The sequence below is a fragment of the Panthera onca genome, chromosome A1 (assembly GCF_046562875.1).
Source record: "Panthera onca isolate mPanOnc1 chromosome A1, mPanOnc1 haplotype 2, whole genome shotgun sequence".
In the NCBI taxonomy this organism is placed as follows: domain Eukaryota; kingdom Metazoa; phylum Chordata; class Mammalia; order Carnivora; family Felidae; genus Panthera; species Panthera onca.
In genome coordinates, this window is record NC_138339.1 from 225,688,677 (window position 1) to 225,713,823 (window position 25,147).

The 25,147-nt window shown below is 35.8% G+C and overlaps 1 protein-coding gene across 2 annotated transcripts in view; it reads left to right on the plus strand.

The window, feature by feature from the left end:
* SOHLH2 (spermatogenesis and oogenesis specific basic helix-loop-helix 2) overlaps positions 1-25,147 on the plus strand; it is a 54,952-nt gene that overhangs the window by 24,459 nt on the left and 5,346 nt on the right. For both annotated transcript variants that reach the window (XM_060637349.3, XM_060637348.2), the window contains exons 3-9: positions 606-667; positions 746-850; positions 2,602-2,701; positions 4,293-4,403; positions 21,021-21,168; positions 21,308-21,396; positions 22,071-22,192. In XM_060637349.3, coding sequence (XP_060493332.1) covers positions 606-667; positions 746-850; positions 2,602-2,701; positions 4,293-4,403; positions 21,021-21,168; positions 21,308-21,396; positions 22,071-22,192 — 737 coding nt within the window. The remainder of the gene's footprint in view (positions 1-605; positions 668-745; positions 851-2,601; positions 2,702-4,292; positions 4,404-21,020; positions 21,169-21,307; positions 21,397-22,070; positions 22,193-25,147) is intronic.

A 25,147-nucleotide genomic window follows, 5' to 3' on the forward strand; every position in this document is an offset into this window, starting at 1 on the left:
TTTTTTTGGTCTTACTCTTTATTTATATGTATTTTTTAAAGGGGCCATTTGTCTCACCGAGTTTTTCACATTCTGGCTTTTGCTGATTTCATCCTCACAGCATATTTTTTTAAGTTTATTTAGTTATTTTGAGAGAGAGAGAAAGTGTGAGCTGGGGAACAGCAGAGAGAGAGGGAGAGAGAGAAAATCCCAAGCAGGCCCCTCACTGTCTGTGCAGAGCCCCGACTTGGGATTCAATCCATGAGATGATGACCAGAGCTGAAATCAAGAGTTGGACACTCAACTGACTGAGCCACCCAGGCGCCCCATTCCCACAGCATTCTTTAAAATATTTCTCTTTTCCTTAAATTTCTTGTAAACTGGTGGTTAGCTCAAGAACATGGATAAAAGTTAGGCTTTTTTTTTTTTTTTTTTAAACAAGAATAAAAGTGGTTCATCTTTTTTCCATTGCTAAGAGATGCTACTTTTACTAAATTCCATATTAATGCCATCATTTGAAGTTCTAAAGAAATAAAATCATTCTAGTTTCGTTCTTATGGTAAAATATTGAATCCCAATTTTTCAAATGATGATTTTGCTTCATTTTAACACTTTTTTCCTCTCAGATTTGGCAAGAAGAAAAATATACATTTGCTGTTTGTTATTATAACCCCTGAAAACTTTAAAGGTATGTGCCTGTTGTATATATTATGTTTTTTCTATAAATAGAAGTCATAAGGTCAATATTTAATGCAGAAATTCTTAGGTTGTGTTTCAGGGCATGGAGCTGATGTTACTTTAATTGAACCACTGACAGTCGAAAAAATGAGTATTGTGGTAAAATACTGGAAAACATATTTCTCAAATACCGGTGAGTGAAAACCAAATTTCCAAAGGTTTGAAAAGTTCTAATTAAATGCTCCAAAAACTATATATGTACATTTTTAAGTTGGTATTCCACTTATGCTTTTTATTTGCTGAGGATTAACTGTGTGCTGTGTACTGTAAAGAACATGTAATCCTTATTAATCATAGTCTGAAGGAAAAAGTGTAAATAAAATAAAAGGAAACATATGTTCCCTACCTGCGAAGACAAAATTTACGTGTTCCAAAGCTTAAAGTGTGTTGCACAAGGGCAAACAGTGTTGCAGCAGGCAGAGGGTTTTTCTTTTTAGTGCCCTAGCTGTTACCATCATTTCTTGCTCTTTAAAATGGAATTAATCATGCTGTGTCATTGTATGAGTGTCTAAAAGCCAGGGCCACTAACCTTGAATCTTATCATACTTTCTGCTTGCAAAACCCTTGCTTATAAATTAGTTTACTTCTGTAAGTTGCTAGGGTGGTTGTCCTTTCCGTTTTAGATTTTTAGACCTAGGTAATTACTGTCAGTGCTTCAATTAGACCTCACATTTCAAAACTCTTCACCTACATTGTCTAATGTGTATCACCAGCATCTAAACACTTAAGCTAAATTAGCTTTAATTTGGCTCATGAAAGGACAAACTCCAATTTCTGAAATTAAATTCTACTGAAATCATTGTGGTCAATGACTATTTGTGGTTTTTCTAGGCCTGGGATATTAGCTAGGAATCTTTTAAAATTAAGATGTTTTTTTCTTAAAATGGGCCTGAAAAACACTTTCAGGATTATCCTGTATAAACTCATACTCCAGATGACATAGGACTCAGTACACTCCTCTTTTTTTCATGTCCTTTTTTAACATTGAGGGCAGATTGGTGAGTCTGTTCTATAACATTCCAATGGCTTTCAGCCCCTGAGTTTCAGAGTTCTTCCTGGAAATGGCTAACTGGTGACCCAAATCCTCTTTGCAAACTCTTATTTGGTTCTCAGTGGAAATAGAGCAGCTGCTCATCACCAGCTGTCTAGCACCTTCCTATTGGTCATAACCACGTCTGCTTCTGGTCATCTCATGTTTGCTCTGAAAATGAGCAGCTGCAAAAAAAAAAAGGAAAGAAAGAAAAAACCATCAGATGTCATATTTTGACAATACAGCTGCCTACTGCAGGCTCATACTTATTTTCTGTTAAGTATGACAGTTACCTATAAAAACTTAATAAATAGGGGCGCCTGGGTGGCTCAGTCGGTTAAGCGTCCGACTTCGGCTCAGGTCACGATCTCGCGGTCCGCGGGTTCGAGCCCCGCGTCGGGCTCTGGGCTGATGGCTCAGAGGCTGGAGCCTGCTTCCGATTCTGTGTTTCCCTCTCTCTCTGCCCCTCCCCCTTTCATGCTGTGTCTCTCTCTGTCTGAAAAATAAATAAACGTTAAAAAAAAAAAAAATTAAAAAAAAAAAACTTAATAAATAAATCTCAGTTGAATGTGTTTTAAGCACACCTACCACTAAGTTACTAGAATTTGGTTCTAGAAATTGGTTGATGTCTGGAGTGAATAGAATGTAGTATTTTCATTTTGCTTTCTAACCTGGGTGGTTTCCTGCTTTATAGACTGAAATCTATAAAATGCATTCTATTTAAAAAATACTGCTTTGTAAACTCTGTTGAGTAAAAAGTGGCAACTGCTTTTTGTTCAGGGCTTGTATGTGTGATTAACATCGTCCCCACCAGTGATGTTAGAATTAAAATAGTCCCCCTTTAAAACTTTCAGTTAAGAATGAATATTCTGTGAAGCCTGAAGAACCTGGATTGCCCATGCAGAACTCCTGCAGTGAACACTTGGGATATTTTTCTACTGACCTATTTGCTTGGTTAGTTTTGTTTTCACTTTTTCATATTATAAATTTTTACTGGGTAATTTCTGGAGAACTCTGTGTCAACACAGAGCCTGATGCAGGGCTCAAACTCACAAGCTGTGAGATCATGACCTGAGCCAAAGTCAGACGCTTAACTGACCGAGCCACCCAGGCGCCCCTAGGAAGTACTTCTTAACAATCCTATTTGATCACAGGGGACCAGGGTGAATTGCAAGGTAGTAAGTTCCCCAACACTGGATGTGGTAGTCTGAGTTACCATTAATCAGAGTTAAATAATAGCAGCAATATTCAAACTTTTTAGAAACAGTAGAATCTTCTTCAGAAAAAAATTTTACATATAACCCCAGTATTTGAACAGACAAGAGCAGCCTCAGATGTTATCCACCTACCACTAAGCTTCTCCCTGATGTCTTTTTTGAACTTAGGAATCTGTCCCCTCAGTTCGTGAGAAAACAACCCTTAAAAAAGGTCTCTCTATCTCTGTCCCCATCCACCCAACCCCCCACCCCCATAGATATTAGAGCTGGTATTCAAACCTGCATTGGATAGGCGGTTGAGCTGGGGGTCAGACCTTTCTTTATCTGCTTATAAAAATTCAATTTTTGTGAATTTCTTTCATTCACTTTAAGCTGATTTCCAAAGGGATTTTAATTTTAAATAGAGCATAGAGCTACAATAAACATAGCTGCTGAGGACATGAATGATGATGGTGAGAATTTTGAGTCAGTCACTTCCGGAATTTGTAGAATGTGACCATCAACTGTTTGTAGAAATGTGACCATCTACTATTTTAAACAAGGAAAAGACTTGGCAACCAATAAGTGTGGTTAAACCAAAGATGTGCTCACTTAAGTGGTGCAAAAATATCAACAAGTTTCTTGATATTTTAACATTTTAACCAGAAATAAATTTATTGTATTAAACTTTATCTGGGATATGAGATTGGGAAGGGTTTTGGAAGGCTTTGTAATTTTCTTGTATTAGTTGCAATTTCTTTTTGAACCCTCCTTGTCTTGAATCTTTGTTTTGCTTCAGAATTCTACCACTACAAATAAAAGTAAATTTTCAAATTAAGTTCTGTCTCTTGGGATAAAGGAGATAATATTAGTTTATTTGTTTCTTAGGGAATTATTTAAAAAAAATTAATCAAAATGCATGGAGAAGTTTTAGAAAAATGGTAGAGCCAGAAAATATCCATAAATGGAGGATATCTGACCTTTGCTGATCAGGTTGGAATAGTGTAATGTGACCCTCTAATCCTTTGTGGTTTTTTCCTATTATACACCTTTCGATACAGTCATATAATTTGGAGAGTCATAATCAATGAAGTCAGTACTCTTTATCTGTATATTTTAGAGTTTAATCAGTCATGGATTTGTGATGATCTTGATCATAAATTCTTTAGAGTCTTTGAAATAAATATTCTTCACCAAGTTTGTAAGGTAAAGTGCTTTGGTATTTACCGCACCTTTACATGAAGCAAGGAAGTTCGAAGCACCTTTGATTAGTGTATTGGTGCTGATTGTTTAATATTGTCTGACAATTTTCCTCTGAAATCTGTGACATGATTTTCTCTTGTTTCTAGCTCTGAATCACTAAGAAGTGAGACTGGGCTTGAATTAAAGGCTCCATTGCCAGAGTTTGAGAAAAGCAAAAAGGTTTCTCTTCTTCATTCAAGCAAAGAAAAGCTGAGAAGGTGAATTGTGATACGACCCTTTTTTAACATTATTCCTTTCTAGGAAGAAATTACTTTCATGAATTTCATAACGTTTTGTATTACTATTAAAAGTCTCTGTGAAACTAGTTAATCTGGCAACCAAATATGTGCCACTAACTCATTCATTCATTCATTCATTCAAGAAATATCTGTGAGTATCTGATACGTGCCAAAGGGTGACTGGAGAACTTAGATAAAAAAAATCCTTGCCTTTGAAATCTTAGTCTAGTGCTCAGACAGACCTCTCAATAGGATGTTACATAGAAAATTATGTTCTAAGTGTCATGATAGAGAAGAGCACATAGTAACCACACTGGGAAAGTTACCTAAGACAGAATAAGGGGGCAGGAAGGCTTTCTTGAGAAAATGATCGCTAAATTGAGCTTTAAACAAAAAGTGACTATTAATTTGTTTTAAAAGGGGAGGATGTTTCATGTAGCAGAAACAGCAGGTATAGAGACTGGAAGAATATGAAAATTCAGTGAATTTATGAAACTCCAAGTGTATCCATGTACTTGGCTATAATGGCACAAGTGGGAAGAGGCAAGAGATGAGAAGTAGTAGCCAAGGATTGTGCTCGTCATGTTAAGAAATTTGAATTTGAATCTGAAACTGTTGGGGAGGCACCAAGGGGTTTTAGCCAAAGAGTGATATGATAAGATTTGCACCTAGAGTGAACACTCTAGCAGGATGTTAGAGAGTGAGTTGAATCCGGAAGCCTGTGGAATCTGTAAAAAGAAGTGATGAAATCCTGAACTATGGTTTTAGAAATGGGATAAGGAGGAATAAACCATTTCCAGATATACTAAGTAAGTACATTCAGTATAAGCATGGATGCAGGAGGAGTCAAGTGTAACTTTCAAATAGATGTTGCATTCACCAACTGACTGGGAAGTCCAGGAGAATGGCAGTCTGGCAGTGGGAGGTGACTTTTGCTCTTGTTGGGTGTGAACACTCTAGGGGAGTTTCCATGAAGCTGTCCAGTCAGAATTGACCATTAGGTTCTAGAGAAAGATCTAGGCTACAAATATGGACTTAGAACTCTCAGGATACAGCATCTACTTGAAGCAGTGGTTGTAGGGATGGATATGATGAGTTTGCAAACCATGTAAAGAAGAGATAAGTGGAAAAGAGAACCTTGGGAAAAATCTATTTAGGGTACAGGCAGCAGAGAAGAAATAAGGGAGAAAGGAAGGAGTTACTAGGAAGATAAGCCAAGAGGGAATGGAATTGAGGCGACCAGAGAAGAGTTTCCTAAAGGAATGAGTGTTCAATGACATGACACAGAGAGCAAGTAAGAGAAGAACTAATAATTAACTGTATTTGTCAGAGCCTAAACATCATTGGTCTTGGCAAAAATAATTTCATTGGCATGATTAGGGAAGAAGCACCACTGTGGAAAGATAGAGAATGAAAGGCAGGAGCATAAGTGAAAGGAAAGAAAATGAGGGTGTGTGATAAGTAAAAGGGGATCTTGGGTAAAATGAAAAATGTTGATAAGATTGGGCCAGACATAAATATGTTTTTATATTCCGAAAGAAAATACCTGGAAGAGAGACAGAGGTCGTGAAGATACTCATGTTCTGATGATCTATAGTGTAAAAAAATGACATATCTATGATATAAAAAATGAAGCCAAAATTCATTGGCTTGATACATGGTTTTATGGATCAGCAATTTGAGCAGAGCTCAGTGGGCAATTCTGTCTACATGACATCAACTGGGGTCACTTGGTGGTATTCAGCTAGTGGATGGTCTAGTCAGGATGGTCTAAGACCTTATGTCTGGAGCCTTTGGAGGGATGGCTAGAAGTTTAAGCTCAGCTGGGGCTATCAACTGAAGCTTTTCCTGCATGGTAGTCAGGCTTCTTACATGGCAGCCCAGGGATCCTAGAGAGTGTTCCAAGAGACAGGGAGAGGAAGCTGCCACTCTCTTGAGGCGGGGGACCAGAAACTGGCCCAGTGCTACTTCTCCTGTATGTCTATTGGTCATAGCAGTCACAAAACCTATCCCAATCTAAAGGAAGGGTACATAGAACCTCACCTCTCAGTGGAAGGAAGGTCAAATAATAGTAAAATCCCCTATAGCTAGAGAGGGGGTTGGTTATGGACTTAGCATCCCTAAGTAGGTAGAAGCTTATGGAATCTAGAACCAGGTGGAAGAACACCTCTTCTAAAAATGGAAGGAAGAAGCTAAAGCTTGAAGATAAATAAAGATGAATCTTTTCATGAGGAAAATTGAGTAATTTTTGCCAAATGGCCTGTGTTATCTGCTGAAGATTAATGGGAATGTGGTAGGGTTTGGTCTTGATGACATGGGCTAGTTTATGGCCTAGTTTAGTCCAAAAGACCATCACTCACGTTTGCCACTTTGGCTGAGCGAAGACTTAGCGGGGACCTGTTGGCTAGTGCTGTCCCATAGATTTCAGTGATCTGCACTGAGTGAGAAAAATACAGTGCAGGAGTATTTTTAAAACTATATATTATACATTTTATATTCTAAGATTGTGTTTTCCATACTTTATTTGGTGTTAGAATTTGTGATATTTCTAAATGGCTGCAATGAAAGGATATGGGGAGATGCTACCTCTCTTTCATTGCTTTTCATGCCCAGATCTGATGTGAGAGTGGAGGGGCACAGAGAGAGAGAGAGAGAGAGAGAGAGAGAGAGAGAGAGAGAGAGAGATGAATCCCAAGCAGGCTCTGCACTGTCAGCGCAGAGCCTGGTGCGGGGCTCATACTCACAAACCATAAGCTCATGACCCGAGCCAAAATCAAGAGTTAGATGCTTAAGCAACTGAGCCACCCAGGTGCATCTGGACACATTTTTAGTTAATACATAAGACTTGAAAGAAGTCTTTCACTTCAAAGTGCTCATAAGAGGTCACTTTGAGTTGTGTCTCAGTCAAAGGATGAAACTTTACTCAATCTGTTTGCTCCACTATCATTTAAGGATACAGGTCTCATATTTTCCTGCCCTCTCCTAACCTCAAGTTCCTAAATTTGATGTTAGAGCCAGAAAGATTTGAGAAGCAATGAACAAGGCTAGATCCATAATGTTTGCTAATATACTGTATAGTCTCAGGAATATTAGAACATTTAGGATAAAAAGTTACACTTAATTGATATCAAGATTAAATCAGTGTCTGTAAGAGGTAAGTTGCATGTGTTTAAGTGTTTGGTTTGATGAATTTATTTAATTTTATTTTTATTATTTTTTATTTTGGAGAGAGAGATATCCCATGATCCTGGGATCATGACCTGAGCCAAAATCAAGAATTGAACGCTTAACTGACTAAGCCACCAGGCACCCCTGGTTTGAATTTTAAAAAGATGGTTTGTTACCCACAGTTCCCAAGAGGAGGAGGTATATCACACCATTCAGGAATACATAGGGAAGGGCCAGCATTGGTCATGAGGCAGACAAATGCATACACCCATCTAAACCACAACATTTCCATTATCAGAATGTTCCCTTGTGTATTAAGCATGTCTTTTTTTTTTTTTTTTTTTTTTTTTTTAATGTTCACTTGGTTTGAGAGAGAAAGAGAGCAGGGGAGGGGTGGAAAGAGAGAGAGAGAGAGAGAAAGAATCTGCAGCAGACATTTTGCTGTCAGCACAGAGCCTGATACAGGATTCAAACCCACAAACCGCGAGATCATCACATGAGCCAAAATGAAGAGTTGGATGCTTAACCAACTGAGCCACCCAGGCACCTCCAAGTATGTCTTTTTATTCTGATGTTTTGACATCGGGTACCTTATTGACCATGTAGAGACTGCTCATCCCAGCACTAGCCAGTTTCTAGAGATAGTAAATGATTTGCTGGTGAGCATGCCCTGCATATGTACAAACTGACCAGTCCAGAGACCATCCACACCCATCTTCTCTATCAGGCTCTTATGCTCCAGGCCAATATTTCCCTGCTCTTATCACCTCATGGTGATGTGCTACCAACCTGGGACAGCCCCTACATCCCACAGCCTGCTGAAGTTATTCAAACTAGCCAATCCTAGGCCTGCTTACCCACCTAGCCTGTTTCTTCTCTCAGAAACCACAATAAACTCTCTTACCCTTGTTTTCTTTCCTCTGACTCCTCCTGCCTCCTAACTGACCCTGGTGCTTCCCCATGTGGCCTTGCATAGTGTGAAGTGGCCCCCTCCTCTTGGGAACTGTGAGTAACAAACTCTTTTTAATGGTGGTCATCTCCTGATCTGTTGGCCTCAGCATACCTGAATAATAATAAAACCTGCATTTTAAATTATCTCATGTTCTTTCCTGGTCTATCCTTTCGCATCTCCTAGCAACAGCTACTATTCTATCACTATAGATTTGTTTTGCTTGTTCTAGAACTATATATTAATGGAACCATCAATATGTACACTTATGTCTGGCTTCTTTCACCTAGAAAATGTTTTAAGATTCATTACAGTTGTGTGTTTTAGTGGTTTGTTCCTATTTATTGTTGAGGAATATTCCGTTGTGTAAACATACCACATTTTGGTTATTCATTCTCTGGGTTTTATCTATTAAGAATAAAGCTACTGTTGGGGGTGGGGGGTGGGGGGGGGTGCCTGGCTGGCTCAGTTAATAGACTGATAGACTAATAGAGCATGCGACTCTTGGCATAGAGCTTACTTAAAAAAAAAAAAGGAGAAGAAGAAGACTATGCACATTATTTTATATATGTTTTACGAACCTACATTTACATTTTTCTCAGAAATAGAGTGGCATATCACAGGATCGGTGTATATTTCTTTTTAGGAGACTTCCAAGCAGAAATCCAAAATAGTAGCACCATTTTGCACTCCCACCCGCAATATATGAGAACACTAGTTGCTCCATATCCTCATCATTTGGTATTGTTAGTCTTTTCCATTTTAGTCATTCTTGTGGTTGTGGAGTATGATCTAATTGTGATTCTAAATTTGCATTTTCCTGATGATTAATGAGGTTGAGCAGCTTTTCACATGTGTTTGGCCATTTGTATATCTTCTTTTATGAACAGTCTGTTCAAATCTTTTGCCCATTAAAAAAATGTGCTTACTTGTGTTTTTATTATTGAGTTATAGGAGCTCTTTAATATTCTGGATTCAAATCCTTTGCCAAATTTATGTCTATAGATATTTTCTTCTAACCTGTGGCTCACTATTCTTTTTTGTGAACAGTTACATCTTTTGATCAGCAGAAGTTTTCAAAAATTTTGAAGTACAATTTATCAGTATTTAAAAATATGCTGTCACTATCCTGTATTAGCAGTCATTGCCTACCACCAAGTTCAATTACATGCCCCTATGTTGTCTACAGGATGTTTTATTTTATAGTTTTAGCTTTTATGATTATTTATCTTAATTTATATGTATGAGATGAAGTGATTGTTGAAATTTTTTTCAGATGGAGATTTTTAAAATTTTGTTGAAAAGACTTCCCATTCTTTAGTGAATTGTTTTGGTACTTTCATAAAAACCAACTACCATATCAGTGTATTTCTAGATTCCCTGTTTCACTGACCTACTTTTCTTTCTTCTTCACTCCAGTAATACGCTGTAGTGATTATTTAGCTTTACTAGTCTCAAAAATCAGATAAAGTCTTCCAACTTTGTTTCTCATTTTCAAGTTGCTTTGGATATTAAAGGTACTTTGAATTTTCATGTAAATTTTAAAATAAGCTTGTCAATTTCTTTCTTTTAAAAAATCCTGTTAGGATGTTTTTTTTTAAGTTTATTTATTTATTTTGAGAGAGAGAAAGAGTGCGTGCATGGTGAAGGGGCAGAGAGAGAGAGTAAGTGAGAGAGAATGCCAATGCAGGAGCTCAATCTCACAAGCTGTGAAATCATGACCTGAGCCGAAAGAGTCTGATGCTTAACAGACTGAGCCACCCAGGTGCTCCCGCTAGGATATTGATTTGGATTGTGCTGAATCAGTAGATCAGTTTGGGGGAAAATTGATGTTGAACAGTATTGATTCTGGCAGTTCATCTCTCCATTTTTAAAAAGATCTTTATTTCAACAGTGTTTTGTACTTTATTATTTCTGAATGTTTTGGGAAGTTTTAAAACATTTTGTTTTAAGCAGTTTTTTTATTCATGTTTCCAAAATGTTCATAAGTAATATCTAGAATTAAATTTATTTTGTATGGTGACCTAGTATCCCATGACCTAGCTTTATCTATTCATCACTTCTAGTCATTTTTTTAGATTTCTCACATACACAATTATGTCATCTGTGAATAAAGACATTTTTCCTTCCAATCTTTGGCTATTTCTATTTTTCACCTTAATGCCTTGACCAGTTTTTTGAATTAGAAGTGATGAAGGTAAATCCTTGTTTTGTTTATAGTCTTACAGGGAAAGTATTAGGTCTTTTACCATTACATATGATGTAGACTCTGTTTTTGTACATGCCTTTTATTAGCTTAAGAAAGTTTTCTTCTGTTCCTGGTTCAAGTTTTCATTAGGAATGGATGTAAAATTTTGTCCGTATGTTTTTGGTATATATTAAGCTGATTGTATGGTGTTCTCCTTTCTTCAGTTAATGTACTGGTTACATTGATTATTTTAAAATGCTGTACTCTACCTTGGTGTATTTTTTTATTGCTAGATTTGATTTGCTAATATTTTGTTAATTTTTGTTAATTATCTGTGTTCCTGAAGGTTCTTGGTATCTAAATTTCTTATGTCTTTATTGGATTTTGGTATTGGAATTGCTGACCTCATAAAATGAAATAGAAAGTCTTTCTTCTGTTTTCTAAAAGAGTTGTGTAAGATTGATATGTTTTATAGAATTTAACAGTGAAGTAATCTAGGCTTGGAGTTTTCTCTGTGGGAAAGTTTTAATTAAAAATTCAATTCCTTTAATGATTATAGGACTAGATTTTCTGTGTTTTTCCTCTCAGTTAGTTTATGTCTTTCAAGAAATTTGTTCATTTAACCCAAGGTATTAAATTTTTTGAATGACTTTTTGTTCATAATACTCTCTTATAATCCTTTTAATGTCTGTAGGTCTCTGATGATATTCTTTCATTCCTGGCATTGATAATTTGTGTTTTCTTTCTTTTTTTTTCTTGATCAGTGTCACAAGGGGTTTATCTGTTTTATTGATTTTTTTTCAGTGAACCAGATTTTTATTCATTTATTTTCTCTATTATTTGCCCATTTTATATTTCACTGATTCTACTCTATCATTTCCTCTTTGTGTATACTTTGTTTTTCTTCCCATTTTCTTAAGTAGAAACATAAATCATCGATTTTAACCTTCTCTTCTTTTATAATAAAAGTGTTTAAAACTATAAATTTCCATTTATAAAAGTTTTTTTTTCTTATCAGTGCTTTAGCTGCATCTCATAAATTTTGACTTATTACATTTCCACTATCATTTAGTTCAAAGTATTTTTCTCATATCCCTTGTGATTTTTTCTTTGACCAATGATTATTTAGAAGTATAACTTAGCTTCCAAATATTTGGAGATTTTCCAAGGATTGAATCATAACTGAATTACATTATCATCTGAGAATATATTCTGTCAGGTTTCTATCCTTTGATATTTTCTGAGATTTGTTTTATGGCCCAAAGTATGGTTGCCTTTGATGAGTATTCCACATGCACTTGAAGAGAATGTTTTCTGTTGGGGCATAGTGTTCTAAATATTAATAAGGTAGAATTGGTTGATAGTGTTTTTCATATATATTCTGTATCCTTATTGATTTTTCTGAGAGATAAATGTCCAGTGGTAACTGTAGATTGCTCTACTTTTTACTTCATTCCTGTCAGTTTTTGCTTCATGTATTTTGAAATTGTTAGGTGACTGTCTTCTAAATGAATTGACCACTTGTTAGGAAATGATAAGTGCTAACTATCTATGCTAGTACTTCATCTTAAAATCCACCTTGATATTCATATAGCTTTCTTGTGATTAGTGTTTGCATGTTTTTTTGTAACCTAAATATGTCTTTATATTTAAAGGGTATCTTTAAATGTAAAGAGCATGAAGTTGAATCTTATTTTCCTTTTTTTAAAAAATGTTTATTTATTTTGAGGAGGAGAGAGAGCATGAGCAGGGGAGGGACAGAGAGAGAAGGAGAGCTGTTAGCAAAAAGCCCGACGTGGGGCTGGATCCCATGAACCACGAGATCATGACCTGAGCCGAAATCAAGAGTCAAACACTTAACCCATTGAGCCACCCAGGCACCTCTTATTTTCCTTTTTAATTTGTCCATTCTAACAATTGTTCCATTGGAATGTTTATTTGATTTACTTATAATTACCGTTAAGTTTGATTTTAGGTCCATGATTTTTCTGTTTGTTTTCACTAGTTCTATTTTCTTTTCCTTTTTTTCCCTCATTGCCTGCCTTAGTTTGGATTAATTAAGTCTGTTTTGGCATTCCTTTTTTTCCCCTCTATTAGCTTTTGAGCTAAAACTATCTTTTTTTAGTGGTTCTCTAGGGTTATAATACGCATTCTTAACTTACCGTAGTCTACCTTGATTTGACATTATGACACTTGATATACATCAGTGTATTTCTACCTACCTTCTATTTTTGTTATTGTCATATATTTTACTTTTACGTATATTATCAACCTCACATTGTTATTTTTGCTTTAAATTGTAAGCTATTCTTCTAGTTCTTTTGTGGTGTAACAAGTTACCCTAAAACTTGGTGGCTTAAAACAACAGCCTATTTATCATATCTCACAACTTTATGGATCATCAATTTGAGTAGAACTTGATTTTGTGATTCTCCTCACATGGTGTTTACTGTGGTTACCCCGTGGTGTTCAGCTGGCAAATATCCTGTCTGGAGAGCCCAGCACAGCTTCATCCACATGGATATCCTCTTGGTGGGGTGTGGTTGAAAACGTCCTCAAATGGGTTGCTATCTTTCCCTATGGTCCCAGTACCTCTCCACGTGGTCTCTCCAGCAAGCTAAGACAGACCTCTTGCCTGATGGCTCAGGGTTTAACGAGACCAGCATTGAAGCTTTGTCTTCTCAGATGTTAGTCCTGGAACTGTTGTAGTCACTTCTCTGGATATCTTTTGATTAACTTATGCACAGGCCAGGAGAGATTCAAGGGGAGGGAAATACATCCTACATCTTTACTAAAGAAGTGGTAAGTAATTTTCAGTCATTTTCATCTATAAATAATTTTTCTTCTAGCTCAAATTTTAGATTTTTGGGTTTTTTTTGGTTTTGGTTTAGTTTTTTAGTAAAATAGGCTCTTTACTGTTTACAAGGTTATTTCTCAGTTACATAAATTCTTTCTCCATGTTTTTTCTGTATTACCATGTTTTTCCCTTGTATTCTCCCATTTAGTCATGGCTGCCACAATCAGACAGGTAGAAAGTGTGAGAACACTTTTTTATTGCATCTGTAGTAGAAACCCCAGCAGCAGACATAACTGCTCCAGATCTGTCAGAGGCCTACTAATTAGTTTTTAAGATGTTAATAAATTAGATACAAATTAGTCTTTTATGTATGCCACTGTACTTATTATATCTGATACCCTTCACTTCTTTGTATAAATCATATTTCCATCAGGTATTATTTTTTAACAGTAAATAATGAAATAAGGTATTTCAACATAAAAGACAACCAGAGATTTTGACAGCTGCAGACCTGCAGGGTAAGAAAGCTAAAGGAGATTCTTTAAGCTAACCAGAAATTGTAACAAATGGATACTTGGATCTTTAGGAAGGGCTGAAAAGAATCAGAAGTGATTAATACATGAGAAAATATTAGAAAACAAACATTTTTCCTCCTTATTTATATAAAATGCTTCAGTGTGTTATAAGTGAAAATTTATAGCATTGTATTGTGGAGTTTGTAACACCGTTGACTCTTAACATAAGTGTTAGGGGTGCTGATGCCCATGCAGTCAAAAATTTGTGCATAGCTTTTGACTCCCCCAAAACTTAACTACTAATAGCCTACTGGTGACTGGAAGCCTTACCAATAACATAAACAGTTGATTAACAAATAGTTTATATGTTATGTGATATTATATACTGTATTCTTAAAGTAAGATAGAGAAAAGAAAATGTTACTAATAAAATCATAAGGAAGAGAAAATACATTTATAGTGCTATACTGTATTTACTGAAGAAAATCTGTGTATAAGTGGATGAGTGCAGTTCAAACCCATGTTGTTTGGGGGTCAACTGTATATGTAGATATGTACATATGACAGCTATAGCATGAAGGATGAAAGGGGCAAAGGTACTTATGTGATGGCAGCATTTGTATATTTTACGTGATGTCACAAAATTTTAACTCTAAATAGACTATGAAAAGTTAGATATATATTATAATCCCTAGAGCAATCCTAAAGAGATATGCAGAAGGCATAGCTATGAAGCCAATACATTAAAATTGGATTTTAAAAGTTATTTAAAAAGAAGTCAAGAAAGGAAGAAGAGAAGAACAAAAAAGAAAGCCAAAGAAACTACAGGCAAAAAAAAAAAATCATAAAATGATAGGCCTTTATCTGCCTATATCCAACTATAGCACAGATTGTCAGAATGGATAAACACTACTAACCATCTTGATCTAGTAGATATTTATAGAACATTGTATTCAGCAACTACTGAAGAATACCCATTCTTTTCAAAGGCACATGGTACAATGACTTAGATAAATCATACGCTGAAGGAAATAATATGTTTTGAAAGAGTTGAATTTAAAAGAGTTGAATTCATAAGGAGTATGTTCCCTGACCACAATGAAGTCAAATTAAAAATCAATAAGAATTAGATATAAAGGAAAACCTCAAATAATTGAAAAACATACTTCTAAATAATCCATGGGTAAAAGAAAAATATCACAAGAAAAACTAGAAAGTATTGCAAACTGAATGATTGTGAGAGTAGAGTATTTCAAAATTGACAAGATGCAGCTAAAGCAAATCTTATGGAAAACACTATGACTTTAAGTGCTTATATTAGAAAAGGCAAAAGGTCTGAAAATTAGTGACCTAAGAGTCCATTTTAAGGAGCTAGAAAAAATAGAGTGAATTAAATCTAAATTAAATAGAAAGTAGGGGAAGCAGGCAAGTGAGGAGAGATATTGAAAGCATTTTACCAATATGTTAAATGAAATGAATTATCACTACATATCCTATAAACATTTAAATATAGGAATAATATATTTTGAAGAATTTTATGCCAGTAAGCTCAGAAACTTAGACAAAATGGACAAATTAAAAAAATTTTTTTGTTCATTTTTGAGAGACAGAGACAGAGCATGAGCGGGGCAGGGGCAGAGAGAGAGAGGGAGACACGGAATCCAAAGCAGGCTCCAGGTGCTGAGCTTTCAGCACAGAGCCTGATGTAGGGCTTGAACCCACAAACCGTGAGATCGTGACCTGAGCTGAAGTCGGATGTTTAACCTACTGAACCACCCAGGCGCTCCCAAAATGGACAAATTTTTGAAGAACGCAATTTACCAACACTGATACCAGAAGAAGCAGAAAATCTGAGTAGCCCTATATAGTAAAGAAATTGAACTTGTTATTAAAAACCTTAACAAAGAGAAAACATTAATCTCAGATGGTTTTACTGATGAATTCTGTCAAACATTTAATGAAGTAATACCAATCTTAAATTTTTACAGAAAATGGAAGAGGGGGAATAATTCCTAACCCATTTCACGAGGCCAGCATAACCCTAACCTAATAAAGACATAAAAAAACAATTACAGACCAATATTCCTCATGAACAGGGACATAAAACACTTAGCATAATTTTAGCCAATCAAATCAAGCAATATATGAAGATGTAATACATCATGACCACACCAAGTATATTCTAGAAAAGCAAAACTTGTGTAATATTCAAAACATCAATCAGTGGAATTCAGAGTAAACAAAATAAAGGCGAAAAACCATGTGAGTAACAGATTCTCAAAAATGATTTGATGATATTCAATACTCTTTTCAGATTAAAAAAAACCCCAAAACCAACCTTTCAGCAAATCAGACATGGAAGAGAACCTCCACAGTCTGTTAAAGGGCATCAATGAAAACCTATGGCTAGCATTGTACTTAATGATGAAAATCTGACCATGTCTCTTAGATCTGGAACAAAGGAAAGGTGCCCATTTGTGCTAACTGTATTCAGCATTGATCAAACTGTTCTAGCCATTGCAATTAGGTAAGAGAAAAAAATTAAAAAATACAGATTAGAAAGGAAAAAGCAAAACTTTCTTATTTATAGATAGCATGATTGTTTATGTGTAAAGTCCTAAGACACATACAATACAACCTCTAAAACCAAAAGATTAATATAGCAAGGTTGCAAGATGTAAAGTTAATATACAGAAATTGTGTTATTACATATAAGCAGTAAACTATTAGAAAATAAAAATGAAAAATAATTACATTTATGGCAGTACTTAGGAAAAAATATCCAAAAGACACATAGTATCTGTACATTGATCACTCAAACTATTGCTGTGAGAAACCAAAGAAACTTAAATCATGCATTATACTATAATTACAAATTGAAAGAATCAGTACTGTTAATGTGTTCTCACCAAATTGAAATATAACTTTATTTGAATATAAATCATAATTCCAGTAGGCTTTTTTTTTTTTTTTTTTTTTTTTTTTTTTACAGAAACTGATAATCTGGGGCACCTCCGTGGCTCAGTCAGTTAAGCGTCGGACTTCAGCTGAGGTCATGATCTCACGATTTAGGAGTTCAAGCCCTGTGTCAGGCTCTGTGCTGACAGCTCAGAGCCTGGAGCCTGCCTCAGATTCTGTGTCTCCTCTCTCTCTCTTTCTCTTAGAAATAAACATTAAAAAAATTGTTTTAGGGGCGCCTGGGTGGCTCAGTCGGTTGAGCGTCCGCTTCGGCTCAGGTCATGATCTCATGGCTTGTGAGTTCAATCCCCATGTCGGGCTCTGTGCTGACAGCTCAGAGCCTGGACCTGCTTGGGATTCTGTGTCTGCCTCTTTCTCTGCCCCTAACCCACTTGCATTCTGTCTCTGTCTCTCTCAAAAATAAATAAACATTAAAATTTTTTTTAATTTAAAAATTAAAAAAAAATAAAAATTGTTTTAAATTAAAAAAAGAAATTGATAATAAGATTTAAAAGTGAAAAAGACCTATAACATAAAAGGACTTAGAATAAAGCAGTCTTGAAAAAGTACAACAAAATAGGAAGACTTAAACTATCTGATTCAAGACTTAGTATACAGTATGTTAATCAGTGTGTTACTATCATAAAGGTTGACCAATAGATCAATGGAACATAATATCCCAGCACTAGACCAACACATTTGTGTTCATTTGATTTTCAGTGAATCACCAGAGCAAAGTTACTGGGAAACAAGTCTTTTTTATAAATGATGTTGGAACAGCTGGATATCCAAATGGAAAAACAATGAACCTTGATCTCTTACTATATTGTATAAAAATTAATTCAAGTTGGAGCATAGACAAAACTATAGTATAAAGCTAAAACTTAGAATAGTACTGTTTAGTAGAACTTTCTGCAATGTTAGGAATACTCTATATCTGCATCCATTGTCCAGTAAAGGAGCTGCTAGTCATATGTAGTTGCTGAGTATTTGAAATGTGTCTATTGTAACAGGTAATGAATTTGAATTTTATTTAATTTTAACTAGTTTATATAGACTAATGGCTATGTAAATCATTATAGACCAGTCTACTGGCTATTGGATTGGACAGTACAGTTCTAGAAGAACTGTTTTCACTTTGTCACATATGAATCCTCCCACTGGCCATATATCAATCTATTTTATTATACTGAAGAATTTCAAAGTAAGTTGTAAACTTAAGACATTAAACTCTTACTGTTCTAGAAGAAAGCATAGGAGAATGTCTTCACAAGCTGAGGTTGGGCACTTGTTCCTTAGGATGTAGAAAGTAATAACCATAAAAGAGTAGATAAATTAGACTCATCAATATTTAAAAGTAGCTATCAAAACACCACTAAGAAAATCAATAGGCAAACCGTAGACTGGGAGAAAATATTTGCAAAGCAAATATGCTAGAAAAAAATATGGTATTACAGAAGATAAAGAACTCCTACAGTGCAATACCAAAAAGCCCTGCAATCCAATTAAAATGGAAATAAAATATTTGAACAGACACTTCACAAAGGAAGATATGCAAGTGCCCAATAAACACCAGAAAAAGTGCTCAACATAATTTATTTTTGTCACAGAAATGCAAGTAAAGCATGAGGTACTACCATGTACCAAAAATGCTAAAATTAAACTACTGACAATATGCTAAATTGCTCAGAAAGGCCAACATACTAAAATTAAAACTACTGACAGTATTAAATGTTGTCAAGGATTTGGAACAATAGGAACTCTCATACATTGACAGTGGGAGTGTACAATGGTACTATTTTGGGAAAAGTTCTTCCAGTTTCTTATAAATTTAAAAAATTAACCCATTAATTCTATTCTTAGATGTGTTCCCAGAGAAATAAAAACATGCATTCACAGAAAGATGTACAGAGTGTTCTAGCAGGTTTATTCATAATGATCGAAAACTGGAAACAGCCAAAGTGTTCGTCAGTAAAAGAATGGGTAAATAAGCTATGGCATACTTATCCTATGGAATACTACTACTCAATAAAGAGAAACAAACTACTGATAATAAACAGCCACATGGACAAATCTCAAAAACATGCTGAGTGAAAGAAATTTTACACAAAATGGCGCATGCTGTAGATTTTGATTTATATGAGGTTCAAAGACAGGCAAAACTAATGTGGGATGGAAAAATATCAGAAATGTTGTTGGCCCTTTTGAGGGATGAGATAAGGAACTTTTTGGGTTGTGATCATGATAATTAGGGTTTTTGTTACATAGTTTTGTGCGTTTTTCAAAACTCATAGAATGGTACACTTAAGGTTTGTGTATTTTTTAATTTTATGTAACTTTTATTTGAAAATAAAATAATTGAACTCTAGCTAGCTAGAGTTTAGTGTCTTAAGTTTACAAATTATTTTGAAATTCTTCAGTATAATAAAATAGATTGAGGTATGGCCAGTGCGATGATTCATATGTGACAAAGTGAAAACAGTAAACATTCATTGTAGATTCTAGGTGGGTGAAGTATATATATGTTCTTTGTACAAATTCTTAATTTTTCAACTTGAAAGAATTCAGATTCTAAGTTCTTTCAGTCTTTCTGTGTGTTTGAACATTTTCCTAACGAATGTTGGAAAGAATATCTTACAGGATTTTTTAGTGTAAAAGTAGCTTGTACCCGGCAAAAATATTTGGGAAAAGTAAAAAATAAAAGGAAGAAATAATATTTTCCATAGCCCAACCATCCAGAAATAACTATGACTTGATGGTTTCACTTTCAAATCTTTTCCTGTGCTTTATTTTTACTTTGTTTAATGTCTTTGATCATATTTTATATACTGCCTTATATTTTATAGTTGTATCTTCTAAAATATCCTATTTTTCCCATAAGATTTATAGCATTTCATTTCTACTGCCAGATAATATTCTACTGAGTTAGTAAGCTATAGCTTAAGCGTCCACCTATTGTTGTGTTTAGATTGTTTTTTTTTAATAGCTTACTGATATACTGCTATAATGCATATCATCTTGCAAAAAGTTTGTTCTGAAAAGCTTTAAGCCTTTGTGTACATGGTCAAATTGTTGATTTTTTTTTTATCCTTTTTTTTCTAGAATAGTCCCTGAGACACCTCTAGAGAACTATCAGTACTGATCAAAGTCCAATTAAAATGCTGCTGATCTAGAATATTTGAGTTATTCACAGGCTATATATCAATTTGAGGTTCAGAAAGGTTTGGTGATTTGCCAAAGGTCTGGTAATTGTCAGAGCCAGCGTTTGACCCTATATATGTCAAGGTGCTTGCTATTCAACATAAAACAGGTGCTTAATAATGTTTATTAAAAGAATATATGCATAAAAAGAAGTACCAAAGGCTTAGATCAAAAGCTTGTATTTATATTTCCTATGTATTTCCCTTCAGAACCATGAAAGACTTAGGTGAGTTTCTTTCTGGTACGAGCCTGAATGATGTTCTCATTTGCATATTGGTTTATTTGTTCTGTTCATACCTACTTTATTTGAAGAAAGCAGCCTTCTGATTTTCCTTTGGCTCAGAACACAGAGTTACATGTAAAGCCCATGTAATTACAAGATGCTAATTGATCCGTTGTTGAAAATGTGGTTCAGGTCACAGTGACATGAAACATCTCCTGACTGTTCTTTGTCTGCTAGTCTTCTAGTGTGAAGTACAAAAGGACTTATGTGTAGCATTCCACTCCCTCCTCTGAGGGGGTTTCCATAGGCAGGGTCATCCTGCACACCGCAGCAGGCCCGGGGCAAGTGAACTGGGGCTGCGGTCAGCACGAACATTGTACTGGGCAGCAGCGTGAACAGACGCCCCAGGAAGTTGTGGTTCCGGGGGCTATGGCGGCTGCTGGCTTACGGGGACATGGCCTTTCTGTGAAACAGAGACTAGATAGGGAGGGAGGCAGTTCCTCTGTTAACAGACCCAGAAGGAAGGACAGTTTGTCCTTGTTGTGCAAGGAAGAAAATGAAACTAATTATTCCTCATTTATACTATTCTCTGCTCAGAGAACGAATCAAGTATTGCTGTGAGCAGCTGCGTACTCTGTTGCCATATATAAAGGGGAGAAAGAATGATGCGGCTTCGATTCTTGAGGCAACAGTTGATTATGTGAAGTACGTCCGGGAGAAAATCCCTCCAGCCATTATGGGCCAGGTATTTGATTCTAAGCCCTTGAATTTTATCCTCATAGACCGTGCTTTAAAGCTCCAGTTTTGTTTTTTATAATTGGAAATGTATGTGTATTTGTATACATGAAAAAATACCTAAATAAATGTCTCTCTCTCTCTCTCAGATCACGGAAGTACTTCAGAACAATATGAGGTTTTGTAAGAAACAAGTGTCCATCCAGCCATCCCTCCCAGGCCCAATCATGGCACAAAGGTATGACGAGGGCTCTTGTAAACTGGCAGTTGGCTTGTTATTTTCCTCCAGTGCTAACGCTAGAAGTATTGTGACAGGCAGTGAACCCACCCATAATGAAAACTCAGGTATTTATGAAGAATCCATAAACTTCTCCCATTGCCAATCTGTATCATTTAGTCACAGTGGTAAAATATGTAACATTCTCAGGCCCATGATCTTCTCATCATTTGACTCACTCTTATTTCTTGTTTTGTTAATTCTGAAGATCATAAAATAAGGCTTTATCAGTAGTGACGGTCATGACTGGCAGACCAACAGAGGCAGGATGCATTCTACCATTCCTCAGTAGGAGATCATGGACCCTGGAGCAGTCCAGCCCTATTTCAGTTGGGAGTTTTAAAAAAAATTTGCTGGTACAAAATGTGACATGCCAAATGAATGCTTCTGTATCTAAGTTTATTAGAGTGTATAAACAAAGAAAAACTATAAAGCAAATCATTCCTCTACATCCGAAACTATCATCATGAGTCCTGTTCACCAATTTGTTCATATGCCTAAATAATGTATCATTTGTGTCTGTCAAGTTAGAACTTGAATGATAGAGGGAGGAATTGAACTCAGCAATGTTCATGTTGTCTTCCTTGGGAATTGTATAAGGTGGTTTGTTTTTTTTTTTTTTCTATCCTTTTAAGGGAAAATGGTGTATTGACAAGCACCTACTCACCTGTGAGAGGGATCACATTCCTGGCTAATAAGTGTGTGAATGTGTACTCTGTTCCTGCCTCGGGGGGCTCCTTGGATGAAGCTGTGAGAGGTGAGCTCTGCCTGATGCCCTGTGCGGTTGTATGCTTGGGTTATGTGGGTGTCCTGTGCACCCCTGTGCTTCTATGCATTCATTGCCATAACCAGGGAAAAGAGTGTAGCTAGAAGATCACACCATGAGTCCTTTTGGTATTGTCTGCTTGAAGTACACAAGATGGCCACAAGCATTTGTATGCTGTTGTCCCAGAAATTGGGCTCAAATTGACCATTGTTACCAGAAAGCTCATCTTTTTTTTTAAATGAGGTATAATTGACGTAAGACATTATATCAGGTGATGATATGTTATAATGTTATAATGATTTGTTATTTGTACACATTGTGAAATGATCATCACAATAAGTCTGCTTAACATCTGTCAACAAAATTACAATATTTTTTCTTGTGAACTTTTAAGATCTGGTTGCTTAGCAACTTTCAAATATGTAATATAGTAGTATTAATTATAGTCACCATGTTGTACATGTATCCCCATGACTTATTTATTTTATAACTGAAAATTTTATGCCTTTTGACTACCTTCACTCATTTCATCCACTCCTCAGCCATCATATCTGGAAACCACCTGTCTGTTCTCTGTATCTATGAGCTCAATTTTTATGTTTGTTTTTTGAGATTCTGTGTATAAGTGGGATCGTACAGTATTTGTCATTCTCTGACTTATTTCACAAAACATAATGCCCTCAAGGTTGATCTATATTGTTACAAATGGCAAGATTTCATTATTTTTTTTTTTTTAGGATTTCATTCTTTTTCACGGTTGAATAATATCCCAGTGTATGTGTGCGTGTGTGCTTGCCTATGTGTGTGTATGTGTGTCTATATATCTCTCATCTATCACATTTTTTTTATTTATCCATCAGTGGATACTTAGGTTGTTCTTGGCTCCTGTCAATAATGCTGCAATAAATATAGGGGTGCTTCCATCTTTTTGAGTTAGTATTTTCATTTTCTTTGGATAAATACCCAGAGATGGGATTGCTGGACCATATGGTAATACTATTTTAATTTTTTTGAGGAACTTCTGTACTGTTTTTAGTGGCTGCACCAATATACATTCCCACCAACAATGCACGAGTACAGATCATCACCAACACTTGTTATTTCTTGTCTTTTTGATACTAGCCATTCTAATGGGTATGAAGTAATCTCTCCTTGTGCTTCTGAATTACATTTCCCTGATGATTAGTCATATTGAGCATCTTTTCATGTACTCATTGGCCATTTGTGTGTCTTTCTTGGAAAAACGCCTATTTAGATCCTCTGCCCATATTTAAATCAGTTCGTTTCTTTGCTGTTGAGTTGTATGAGTTCTTTATATATTTTGGATATTAATCTCTTATCAGGTATGTGACTTGCAAATATTTTCTCCCTTCTCATAGGTTTCCTGTTCATTTGGTTGATGATTTTCTTTGCTGTGCAGAGGTTTTTGGTTTGATATAGTCCCACATGTTTTTTTTGTTTTTGTTACCTTTGCTTTTGGTGTCAAATACAAAAAATCATTGCCAAGACCACTGTCAAGGAGCTTACTCCCTGTTTTCTTCTAGGAGTTTTATGGTTTCAGATTTTATGTTTAAGTGTTTAATCTATTTTGAGCTAATTTTTGTGAATGGTGTTAATTAGGCCTCCAGTTTCATTCTTTTGCATGTGGCTATCCAGTAGAAAGCTTACCTTACTGATAGATGATAAGCACATTAGTGACTTTATTACATGAATAGAATCTAAAGGAAAGGGAAATACTCAAATTAATTGCATAATAACTATGTTGTGAGGATTTAACATATTAACTTACTTACCTCCTTCATATCTTTGCTTAATTGTCTCCTTCTCAGTAACTCTCAACCACCTATTAAAACTGTATACTTCCCAGCATTACATAATGCATGGACTTTTCTTTTCGTTCCTTTCCTTTCATTTTCTTTTCTTTTCTTTTCTTTTCTTTTCTTTTCTTTTCTTTTCTCTTCTCTTCTTTTCTAGGCATGAGACTTCTTATCCACTTTCTCTGCTGTATTTTTCTTCATAGCACTTATTACTTTCTAATATTATTTATTTGCATATGTTCTCATTGCCTGTTACCTCCCACTAGAGTATCAACTCCATGAAGACACGGAAATTTTTTTTTTTTTTGCTTATTTTGTTCATTGCTGTATTTCTAGTACCTAGTGCAATGACCAGCATACAGTAGGTGCTCAAGAAACCTTCATTATATGAATATTCTTTGTGAAAAAAGTATTTACCCACTGTGAGGCATTTTTGTTATTTGTGTTACAATGTCAAGGCATGCCAATGTACTTGTAGAAATAAGAAAATGGAAAAAAGCAGAGCCAGAGTAAAAAAATACAGCTACCAGTTTGAGACTTTTTTATTCCTGAAAGTGACTCTTCACTGAGAAGTCAGTAAGGTACTGAGCTCCTAATCTGCATGTTAGATGCTAGATGACAGGACACCCGGACCTGTGTCTTCAGTGCCTGAGTCTGAGGTCACCCTTCTGCTGACTTCCTTGAAGGGATTCCACTCACTTAATTCAGTACCTTCCCTGTGCTGGGGAAGTCCTTTCCATACTCTGCCTGGGGGACTCCCAGTTCATCCCTTAGTTCTCAGCTTAAATGTCCCTGCTTGAAAGATGGGGGCTCAAAGACGAACAAGGTGCAGCTCTTGTTCTTATGGAGCTGGCAAATGAGTAGGGGGGAGGGTCACAGTAGCAAAATAGAATTCCTGTGGTACTTTAAATGCTGTTGTAGGGGCGCCTGGGTGGCTCAGTCGGTTAAGCGTCCGACTTCGGCTCAGGTCACGATCTCGCAGTATGTGAGTTCGAGCCCCGCGTCGGGCTCTGTGCTGACTGCTCAGAGCCTGGAGCCTGTTTCAGATTCTGTGTCTCCCTCTCTCTCTGACCCTCCCCCGTTCATGCTCTGTCTCTCTCTGTCTCAAAAATAAATAAACGTTAAAAAA